General features: G+C 50.9%; 1 protein-coding gene across 1 annotated transcript; it reads right to left on the bottom strand.

Annotated features, from left to right (window-relative positions):
* Window positions 1-331: 331 nt before the first annotated feature.
* CHCHD4 (coiled-coil-helix-coiled-coil-helix domain containing 4) lies at window positions 332-11,105 on the bottom strand. The gene is made up of 3 exons (XM_077763712.1): window positions 10,911-11,105; window positions 3,996-4,094; window positions 332-1,453 (listed from the first exon to the last, which is right to left on the bottom strand). Exons 1-3 carry the CDS (start codon window positions 10,930-10,932, stop codon window positions 1,155-1,157), a joined length of 420 nt encoding a protein of 139 aa, XP_077619838.1. The 5' UTR covers window positions 10,933-11,105; the 3' UTR covers window positions 332-1,154.
* Between the last annotated feature and the right edge of the window lie 90 nt (window positions 11,106-11,195).

Below are 11,195 nucleotides of genomic sequence, written 5' to 3'. Positions count from 1 at the left end.
TCAAGGCCTGGAATTTGTCCTACAGTTGTCTTTGACTAGTTACTTAACTTGCAAGGGCAGCAGCTCCTTACCTTCAACAAGGGAACAGCCTTCCCTACCTCACATGTTAACTGCAGAATCTGTGTGAAGGATCTGCTCACTGACAAACACAGCCGGCTTGCTATGAATTCAACACAGAAAATTTTAACAGACTCCAGCTGGAGGAGTTTCAATGAACTTTCAAGGAGTTTCAGTCTTCAAGGAGGAGTTTCAATGAACTTTTCATATTTGTATTTCCTTACATCAAAAACATTTTTAGTTAGTAAAAACAAAGGACACACTCAACACCAGGTAAAAATCATGTTTTCTTTTTAATTGACTACTTACTTCACACCATTTCTTCTCTTGGCTGCTACTTTGGTAACAATTAGGTCCCCACCTCTCAAGAACATTGCATTGAACAGGCTGACACAGAGCCAGTGTGAAAACAGGGCCCAAACCAGGGCTTATGGAAGAACAACAACAGCAAAACCAGCCTTTCTCTTCACTTAGAAAGGGATTATGAATCAGAGGGTCCAAAGCTCCAGTTTCTGGAGCTCAAAATGAACACGGGAAATCTGGAGCTCAAAATGAAAATTGAAACCAAAATGCATCAGTAATGAAATACAGTACCTCCTCATATACTCAAGGTCAAGGTGGTTCATGAGAAATAACTATCTGATCATCTGGCCTTGTATTGGGAATGGCCCCACTCCAGCATTTTTAAAGGAAGATGGTTTTGTTTCTATTTCACTTCCCACAGGGGTATAAAATCTAAAAGGGAATATAATCAATCAGAATAAATCGGCTCACACACAAGACACTCCCAGATAATGATTTTTAGTTGCTGAGCATAGTCAGCACGTTATTTCAAAGAGGCAAAATTCAGGATAATCTGAGACTTCAAAAGTGACAGCTACATTTGCTGATAGGTTTATGTGAGACACACGTACATTTTTTCCAGTGTATATGTCAAAGGACCAAGACCCCTGATCATCAAAATAAGTTATTTTGTACGTTATAGTGCACAGAACAACAGAGGGAGAGACACTTTCTCAGAGAATGACCAGAAGGCATCTTACGAAGGTTCATATCACTCTGAAGGAGGACTGGAGCCCAGCACCTTGTGGCTTTCATTAGCTTGACCCCTCTTCTTCTTTGGTTGCAGTGGCCTCAGTGGGAGTTGTCTCTTCTAAGCGTTCCGGGGGCTTCTTCTCTTCCTCTTCCTCATCCTCCTGGGGATAGAGGTCGGGGTATTTCTGCATGCATTCCTGCATGGCCCGGAACTGGTCTACACAGTCTGACCCCTTGACATCCTCTGTGCTATAATGGAAGCAGGAAAAGGCCGACTTGAACTGTTCCCCACAGGGGCCACTGGCCATTCCCCCAAGGCACGGGCAGTTCCAGTTAATGTCTCCATTTGGCAGGATCAATCCTAGAACAGGAAGATGAGCAAGGACAATGTGAGACAGACTCTCTATGGTTTCTCAAAAAGTAAAATCAAGTGCAGTCTTTGAAAGCTACTCAGGAGGTCAGGACTGTAGAAACTGTTGCCTGCTAGGCCCTTGTCTGTGGACCTACCTCTCGATCTGGATTGGGTTCAAACGCAGCATCAGCTGGAGAGAAGCCACCGTCGGCAGCTTTCTCCATGCACAGCACTGATCTGTATTCTAAGTCGCCTCCCAGTGTGATGGCTGTGGCTGTGCTCCGAGAACTAAAAATTGGAAATCATTTAATCCAAAGTAGAAGCCATCGTTGAGTTGGTTAGCGAGAAGCTTTTTCAAAGCCCCAACACCTTAAGAAGCTGAGGTATTGATCTCTTTCTTCTGCTCTCTGGTCCCCTTACATTCAAATTCTTAAGGGCCCTAGAATTTTTGGAACGTAAGTGAGCGCTGGCTTCAACTTAACATTCCCACTGCATTAGCATCCTAACAAGAGAGTCAGCCTGTCCTTTGAAGCCAGGCACTGACTTCTGTCTAACTATGAAAGTCCCAGATGGCATCTACCTCCAACAGAAGTCAGTTTCATCTACATTGAAAATCTGTTGTCTCGTTCCTGCACCGTCATTAATGATCTCAGCTAGATCTTCTGGACAACTTGCTGCAGCTTCTACATGAGCACTAGCTGCCTCACCTTGCACTTATGTCATGAAGATGGCTTTTACATCATGAAATCATGAACCAACCTTAGCTAGGTTCCTACTCTTCTGCAGTTTTCTCACCTTGCCCAGCCTTCACAGAATGGAAGAGAGTCAGGACCTCGTTCTCGACTAGGCTTTGGCTTAATGGCTGGTGTGATCTATCCAGACCATTAAAACTTTCTTCATATTAGCAAAAAGGCTGTTAGCTTTTTTACCACTTGTGTTCACTGGAGTAGCACTTTTCATTTCCTTTAAGAGCTTTTCCTTTGCATTCACAACTTGGCTAACTGTTTGGTTTAAGAAACCTAGTTTTTAGCCTATCTTGGCTCTTGACATGCCTTCCTCACTAACTCAATCATTTTCTAATTTTTGATGTGACATGAGAGACTGCACAACTAGAGGCTATAGTCGGATTATTACCTGGCCTGTTTTCATACTGTCTAGCCAGGGAATGGGGAGACAGATCCACCGAGAGGGAGAGGAGGAGGAGCCAGCTGGTGGAGCGGTCACAACACACACAACACTTATCGGTTAAATTTCCTTTCTTACGTGGACATGGTTCATGGCACCCCAGAAAATTACAATAGTAGCATCAAAGATCACTGATCACAGAATCACCCTAACAAATATAATAACGAAAAGGTTTGAACTATTTGCTAAAATTACCAAAATGTGACACGGAGACATGAAGTGAGCAAATGCTGTGGAAGAAATGGCACCAAAAGACATGCTTGAAGCAAGGTCTCCACAAACCTTCAATTTGTGAAAAACGCACTGTCTACAAAGCACGATAAAATAAGGTGCCTATATTCAAATGCTGCCTCTGAAGGCTCAAAACTGGGAAACCTGCTAGAGCATCTGTCCCTCCCAGCATCCCCGGCAGGGTGCTGGACACACAGCCTCAGCTCTACTCTACTCTAACCCCCAGGAGCAGCAAGGGTAACACGTCAGGTGTCCCACCCAAGAACTTACACTTCAGTCAGCGTCTGAAAAATTCCCATCAGGAGCCCAAACTCCGCAGGCTGCTGTCGCAAGCTTTTCAACTGTGTTTATCACTAGTCAGCACTGGGAGCTTTGTTAGTTAGCATCACAGGTGTCAGACACGGCTTTAGGCTGGCACACTGAGGACTATTTACGATATGACTGTCAGCCTTACATACGCTGGGCAAGTTCCAGTGAGCCCAGCAGTCTAAAGCCTTCAGAGTGGCACCCGAGGGCCAAATGACCAAATGACCATTAACTAAACTGTGTGCAATGGTTCTGACTAGGTGAGCTGGACCCTGCTGCTGGAAGGCTGTACCTCTATCTCGAGTGAGCTTTCTGGGAAAGGTGCTTCCTGGAGCATGTACAAGGAGAGAGCAGACCTTGCCACCTTGCGGATCAAGGTGTTGGGACTCTTACACGCTTGCTTGCGTATAGTCTGCAGAGGCGGCATAGTTCAGCCTGGCAGCCCGACTGAGCAGGAAGGTCCATCACCATGACCTGCCCGCAACAGTGGAATCCATGACTGCCCGCACCCCTGCCTAAAACTTTGTCATCCGGACACATCTAGCCAGTGTTAGTCGGCGTAAAACCTCAGAAGAAAACGAGGCAGAAGGCTTCAGGAGAGACTCGGGCTCTGGCCTAATAGCCAGGGACGTGCATCAGCACGAGGGCTAGACAGCACTCAGGACAGCCTCTCGTACCTCTGACGAGGTGCCTCACTGTCCCAGGAGACAGTCCTCGGCTGAGAGGGGCACCCAAACACTCAAGCTTGGCCAGGACAAAATGGGAAAGGAATTGTGAACACTTCCCCCAGGGAGGGTCTGTGGGTCCCCGGGAGGCCCGTGTCGCTCACCGTGCTCCTCGTATGGGTCGTTGGGGTCATCAGCCACCAGCTCTGCATTGCTTGGAGTTTCATGGTCTTCTTTGGTCACGAATATGATTCGATCCTTCCCTAGCATTGGGAGAACAGAGGAAAAAATGCTTCACTCGAGATCAGCCACACAGCCCCAAACCCAAGGAAGCCAAACAAACCATGTTTTAAGGCTTCCCATGCAAAACCCCAAAGCAAAGCATGACCATCCAAATGCCCTCCCTGGGCTGCATCACTGAGTCTGTACGACAGTCTAGCAGCCACTGCTACTGAGTGCCCACAACTGAAACAAAAACTCCACCAAGGTTACGGGTGAGGAAGGTGAGGAAGAAGATGCCATACGCACCCTCCGGGCAAGGGACGAAATGCCCGATCCAACCAAATGCACACTGCTTTTCCTCCCCAGATCTGCTGATCATTCAGTGGTGCAACAACTCCTTTCTTCCCATCAAGAAAGGAGCAGTCCCTTCTCAGATCTTCTGTGGCACTCTGACTGTCCCCGTTATGTCCCATCCACCTAGGATGCCCTCATCAACCTGCTAGGTCTCCCCACTTCCCCAGGCCCGGCGGGAGCCACAAGCTCTAGTGGAACGAAGAGACTCACTAGGGCCACCTCACCTAATCCCATTAGGGCTCAAATGAATGTGGGTGGGGAAGGGGTGGAAGGGACAGGAAAAGGCTTGCTTCTAGCCCCCTAGGGGTTTACCCACAGTGTTCAGAATGCAGACAAAGTCTAAGGAGACCGAAAATTTGACAAGAGGAGAGGGCAGTGATGTGGGTGCCCGGCCAGCAGCCCACTGGCTGATGTAGCCACTTAAGGGTGTCCAAGAAGACTCCTTGTGGGAAAATATCCTGGTCACCTACCTCTGAAAGGCTGGAGACACAGGTGATCTGAGAGTGACCACAGTCAAGACTCCCTCTAGCCTCTTGGCCCCTAACTGTGGCCAGAAAGAAGGGGTCATGATGGTGGGGAACACTGCGGCAGTTCCCCACAGCCCACGAGGCCTGGGGCGATGCCCCAGCAAGGGGGAGGAGAAGCCATCTCCCGAAGTGCTGATGTTATCCACTTCTGTGATAACACTGTCAACAATTTGCAGTGTGTTATTTTTCAGAACAATCACCCAAACTACACATAGCAGACTGGGTCAGGACTGAGGCCTCACAGGGACCGGCATCAGGAAGCCAGCTCTTCATGTGAACAGGGCCTTGGTCAGGCCAGAGCCCCTGGCCCTACGTGCCTGGCTTGCCAGAGGGTCCTGAACTTTCAGACCCATGGGAGCCAAAGGCATGCTCTAGGAGGGGCTTCTCCTCAAGGGATGCTGGGTAAGCATAGAAAAGGGAATCAACATCGACTGAACCAGGATGGGTGTGACCCAGGGCTTTTTATACAGCAGAAAACCCAGCCTAGAGCAGATACTCAAAACCATCCAGCTGGAATGGGCAGGCAGGCCCCTCAGCTGCCCGCCCCCCTCCCAGCTCTCCCCTGTACCTTCCAGCTGCCAATACTACCTCACCTCCCTAAAAACCCCTGGCTATCAGCTAACCACCAGCAGGTGTCTGCCTGATAGTCCTGGTGTGCGTAGGAGGACCTTGTCTTCAGCACTCCACGCATGTGTGGTGATCAGTGTGCCCTGCAGTCCCTGTTGTTGGCAGACTGGGGCCGGCCCCTGTCTGGGTCCTGTGCGTCAGCTCCCTCTTGCCATCCCGTCAGCACTGTGACAGGAGGCAGCAGGAGCCTAAGGCTCTGGGAAGTGATGTACCCGGGCTCACGCACAACTGGAATTTGAACCCAGCTCTGAGTGTCTCCAAAGACCGCGCTGTGGAGATCCTTTGCACAGACCCACACTGCCCCCATCCCCAACACACACAGGAATACAAACAACAGCCAAACTGAGTACTCGGTATGACCTGGACACTGTCCCGAGAGCTCTGTGTGCTTTGGGCAGGAATAACTGTTTTGTACAGTAAATACCAATTCAATTCCTGCCCCAAGAATCAAAAACATGTTTTCTGAGTACATTAACAGGAACTTTCTTCTAAGCTACTGGGTACCCACTTGCTGAAGGGCAAGGACAAATTCAACAACCCTAGTGACTCCCCATTCTGATGCATGAAATATGGGAAGGGGACGGGAGGTGCCTGGCATTTAAGGAGACTTCAGGTCCCACCCAAACGGGGCCCTGGACAGGGCCTCGGTCAGTGGCCTGAAGGGTGAGCTACAATGGGGGCAGAGGCTGGGCCTGCAGAAATGTGGCTCTCTGAGAGCTGCTGGCACTTTCTCTGATTATTTCAGTTGTTTTCCCCTTACATTTAGGCTTGCTAAGAGAAGCCAAGGAACAAGGTTTGGGCCCACATTGAGCTTGAGTATTTAAGGAAGATGCTTGGGGAAGGTTATTGGGGCTAAAACCAGAGCAACACCTCCAGTGAGGACAGTTCAGGGGACAGAGTCCCGTGCTTCCCCAGGATCCCTCACATGGGGTAACGAACAGTAAGGACGGACGAGCCTTGGCACGCACGGGGTCCGGACCTCCAGCCCACCTGAGGTTTCTGCTCTCATGCTTGTTAAACTGTAGCTGTCCCTACACAGGCTGAACTGCGGTCCTGTCCCTGACAGTGAACTTCTGGGTTGGAGCCCTCAACATTACTACCAGGCCAAGGCCACACAGCTGGGAAGTGTGCAAGATGGTCAGGGCCTCTCTGCCTGCTTTTCTCACCAGAGCACAGCAGAGCCCCTCTGGGTCCTTCACTGAGTGAGGTTTGGTTCCCTAGAATTTGTCCTTGCCCTTCAGCAGGTGGTTACCCAGTCGCCTAGAAGAAAGTTCCTGTTTATGCACTCAGCAACCACATGAGCAAAATTAGCTTCCTCTGGACCATCTTGCAGATTCCAAGTGCCTTGAGAGAAAAGTACTGGATCTTGCTGCTCCTTGCCTCTTCCCCTACTCTCTTTACTTAGTGGATTTTTATTTAGATGTTTTAAATTAAATTTCGTGATACCTTTAGTTGAATTTGGTGGCTGAACCTGTCTTAGAGGCTTCATGGACAGAGATGAAGTGCTGGGGTGGGGGTGGGGGGATGGTCCTGCTGAGCTCTGTCCAGCAGACAGTGTAAGGATTCTGAGCCTCACGGAGTGGCACTTTTCCTACCCTGATGGGTGTCTTGGTCCGCTCAGGCTGCTCTAACAAAATACTACCACCGAGGTAGTTCACAAATAACACAGGAGAGCTGGTCCCCTGGGCGATCCGACTGCTTTCTGGGCAGGGACATTTCTTTGCATCCCCAGTCCTGGTATCCAGATGAGGCTCCTTTTGTTGCGTGGACTGTTGTAAGGGCTGGAAACCATGCGTGGAAGGAACAGAAGCATAGCTCTGAGCCTGAGACAGAAGCCCAGCTTCGGAAGGTCTGGCCAAGTGGCATCAATATCACATTGTTTTAGGACTGGAGTTCAAATCTGGGCTTAAGCACCTAACAGCTGTGATCTAGGCACATTCTCGGGGCCTAAGGAAACAGGTCCCCCAGCAGCTCAGCCTGTCGTCTTCCTGTGGTCAGGGCAAGAGTCTCAGGACTTTACTTAAACAAAAGGGGTGAAATGAGTTTCTGCTCTCACCTGAAATCCCACTCAAAAGACAGTAATTTTTAAAACAGCATCAAATGACAAGGATAAAATGGCCAAGAAAAGAGACCATCACAGGCCAGAGAGATCAGTAGAGTTCTGGAAGTGGGAAAGCTGACAGAGAAGTGCTCTCTGACGTCACAGGAAGCTGACCCCAAAGTCACAAGAAGGGAAAGGGCACCTGGATGGCTCAGTCAGTTAAGCGTCTGACTCTTGGTTTCAGCTCGGGTCATGGTCTTGCAGTTTCGCAGGTTTGAGCCCCGCATTGGGCATCAGACTCTGCGCTGACGTTGCAGGGCCTGGTTGGGATTCTGTCTCCCTCTCTCTCTGCCCCCCCCCGTGTGCTGTCTCTGCCTCTGTCAAAATAAGTAAATTTGGGAGAAAAAAACCAAAGTCACAAGAAGGGAAAGTCGGTTAGAAGAAAGTCTGTTCCCACTCCAGGACCCCAGTAAAGGCAGGAATTGGGGGTCCCAGGACCCACTCTGGAAAACAGGACTTAAGGGTGAGGTTGAGGACAGAAAGCCTGATTGAGCAGCTGGATACTAAGACACCCCCAATTCAGTAGTTTTACTCTCTGAACGGCCATCCTGGACTCCTTTCTCTCAACCTCCATCATTAAATCTGATTGGCTCTACCTTCAAATACATCCAGAAAGATCTGCAATCCGTCACCGCCAAGACCCCATCTCCCACCAATGGCTCCCTCCACTACTGTACCGTACCTCCTTGCCTTTACTGGACGTGCTGGGTGCACACCTACCTCTGGCCTGTGCATAGGCTGCTCTCACCCTCTGGGAGCACTTTCCAGATACCCTTATAGCCACCTCTCCCTGCCTTTATACCTCCTCCTCCTGCTCAGAGGCTGCCTTCCCTGACCACCTCCCCCCACCCCCCAGCCTGCCTTCTTTTTCTCCAAAGTGCTTTTCCTCACCGACCATAACACCTGTCTCCCCTGCTGAAATATCAGCTCTTCTGGAGCAGGGATTTGGGTATCCCATCCACTGCAGTATTCCCAGAGCCTAGAACGGTATCCAGAATGTGGCGGGTAATCAATAGTTGTTGACACGACATGAGTGGAGAAACCAGACACTGAAGACCCCAGCCCCACCACAGGGCACGAAGACAGAATGGTTGTCACCATTAACCATTACAATTAACCAGATTACAAAACCAAAACCCCAGGATGGGCGGTCTCATTCCCCCCAGAACGGGCACACACAAACACAGGACCCTTACACATCAGAATCTCAACCCAGAAGGAGCGCCCACCTCTTCTGGCACACCACAAATCAGACTGTCACCTGTGATCACCACCACGTGCTCGGAGCCTGGTACACCATAGGTGCCCGATAAACGTTTGTTGAGGAATAGGAGAGGGCAGGCGGCATTTGAAAAGGAGGGAACTAAAGAAAGGAATCGCATGGCACTGGTGCGGAAAAGTGTGGGTGGTCTGAGGCCTGGGAGCAGGGCTGAGTCCAGGCTGTGGAATACCTCGAATGTGAGTGGTAGGTGGACCCCTGAGTAAATTCGCATCAGCACGTGACTCACTCAGAGCACAGAACGGGGAGCCAGCCCAGCCTGGGAAGAGCTGGAGAAGAGATGTACCCGACAAAGGAACCACCAAAAGGCCAGTGTGGCTCAGCAGTGACGGGGTAGATAGAAATCAGTCTGGAACCAGAGGGGGCCAGGGCTTTCAACTCTCGTCCCCAAACTCAGAGAGAGAGATCTTCGACCCAAGAAAAGATGCGGACCCATGCTTTGGTGGGGGATGGAAACCTCCTTTCCTTCCCAGACAACCTGCAACTCTTTATCTCCTCACAGGCAAGGATCTTCTTCATCTGCATGGCCTCATTCTACCTAAAAAACTCAAAGTTATTTGCTAAATGAAGTACATTAGAGACTCAGAGAAAGAAAATTAAAAACAAGGGACCTACTGTCGAACAAAGTGGTGAGGGCTGAGGACTTTTGTTCATGGTGCAGTTATTAATCAATAAAAGTAGCACTCAGCAGAGATATCAGTGAGGATTATGGCTTTATGACCCAGGAAAGGGGTAGGTCTAGAAGCAGAATGAGGTGCTGGGAAGAAGGCTTGACATTTTAGACTGAACTACTCTCCTAACTGGATGTGTGACCTGGGGTAGGACATCTCCTTCTCTGGTCTTCAGTTCCCTGAGTTAAACTGAGGGAACCAGACTGACTGTTCACCAAAGGATTTCTGGGTGAGTGCCAACTCTCTCCGTAGCTTTGCGTCCTTGTGTGTCCACCATACCTATCTCCAGGCACAGAGAAGATGCCCAGGAGTATCTGCTGAATGAATGAATGAATGAAGACCAAGGTCTCATTTTAGAAGACTGGAAGCTGGGTCCTGCAGAGGTCAGGTGACAGCTCAGGGAGGAACAGCCAGTTAGGGGCAGTGTGTGAGGAGGCCCTGGGACTCCAGCCAGAGACTCCTGGGCTCTTCAGTAGAGATAAGAACAGAGAAGCAGAGAGGAGACAGGTGGAGGAGATGGGCACTTTATTGGAGAGGGGAGGGGAGGGGAGGGGAGGGGAGGAGGGTCCCAGCAGACAGCCCCCTAGAATCCAGTGGGCACCAAACTGGGGAAGTGCAGCTGTGTGATCAGACGCTCGAACCCCAGCTTCCAGGACTTAATGTCACCTCTCTAAATTAAGGTCTACTCTTGGGTAAAATAAGAATAATACAGCCTCACTTACAATGATAAAAATCGCTGCGAGATCCATGAGAAAAGCCATATAAAGGCTCTTGAACAGTGCCTGGTACATAATAGGGGCTCAATAAACGTCCCCGCCGGTGGCACGTCTACCACTCCAGCACAGCCCCTAACCCGAGTGGCAACTTTTCTTTCGGGACAGTTAGAAAGCGGGTACAAATGGAAACGCGTGGTGTGCAGATAAGAGCGACGGTAACAATAAATTCCCGACCGCGAGGCAGGGGAAGCATGCTCCGCACTTCCTTCGCCCCCTCAGCCTAGTGTATGAAATCTCCCACGTGCTGGTCCTTTTGAGGTCAGGGTTCGAGTCTCACCGTGACCTTGGACCAGCCTCGTTTCTCTCGGTCTCGGTTTTCTCATCTGCAAAACGGAGGTGGCGACCCCACCGCCCGGCCCTCCCAAGGGTCCCGAAGAGGGTACCCCGGGCCGCGCCTCGCGTCGCCCGCGCCTGCAGTGGGGTCGTGGGGCGCCGGGGCCTGTGGGGCTGCGCGAGTGGCAAAACCGCGTGTCCCCTGCAGGCCCTCGTAGGCCGGTCTCCATGGCAGCCCGCTCTCCCTACCTTCCTGCCGGCAGTAGGCCATGGCTCAGCCCCTGCACTCAGACCTCGCAGCGATAGCGGTGGCGTCGGCAAGGCGGCAGCAGGCTCCCGCTGTGACCTCTCCTCCGGCTGGGCGGGAGCCTCCGAGGCCCACGCGGAGCCGCCCCCTCCAGGCCTGCCCGCCGCGCGCCTGCCTCCGCGCCCTCCCAGCCCTAAACTCTGTTCCCCCTCAGCCGGGAACTACATTTCCCAGAAAGCCGCGCGCGGCCCGCCCTCAGGCAGTAGGAACTACACATCCCAGAATGG

The sequence above is a fragment of the Crocuta crocuta genome, unplaced genomic scaffold, assembly GCF_008692635.1.
Source record: "Crocuta crocuta isolate KB4526 unplaced genomic scaffold, BGI_CrCroc_1.0 scaffold184, whole genome shotgun sequence".
Classification (NCBI taxonomy): Eukaryota; Metazoa; Chordata; class Mammalia; order Carnivora; family Hyaenidae; genus Crocuta; species Crocuta crocuta.
The sequence above is the reverse complement of the archived record's forward strand: the minus strand, read 5'-3'. Positions and strand labels throughout refer to the sequence as shown.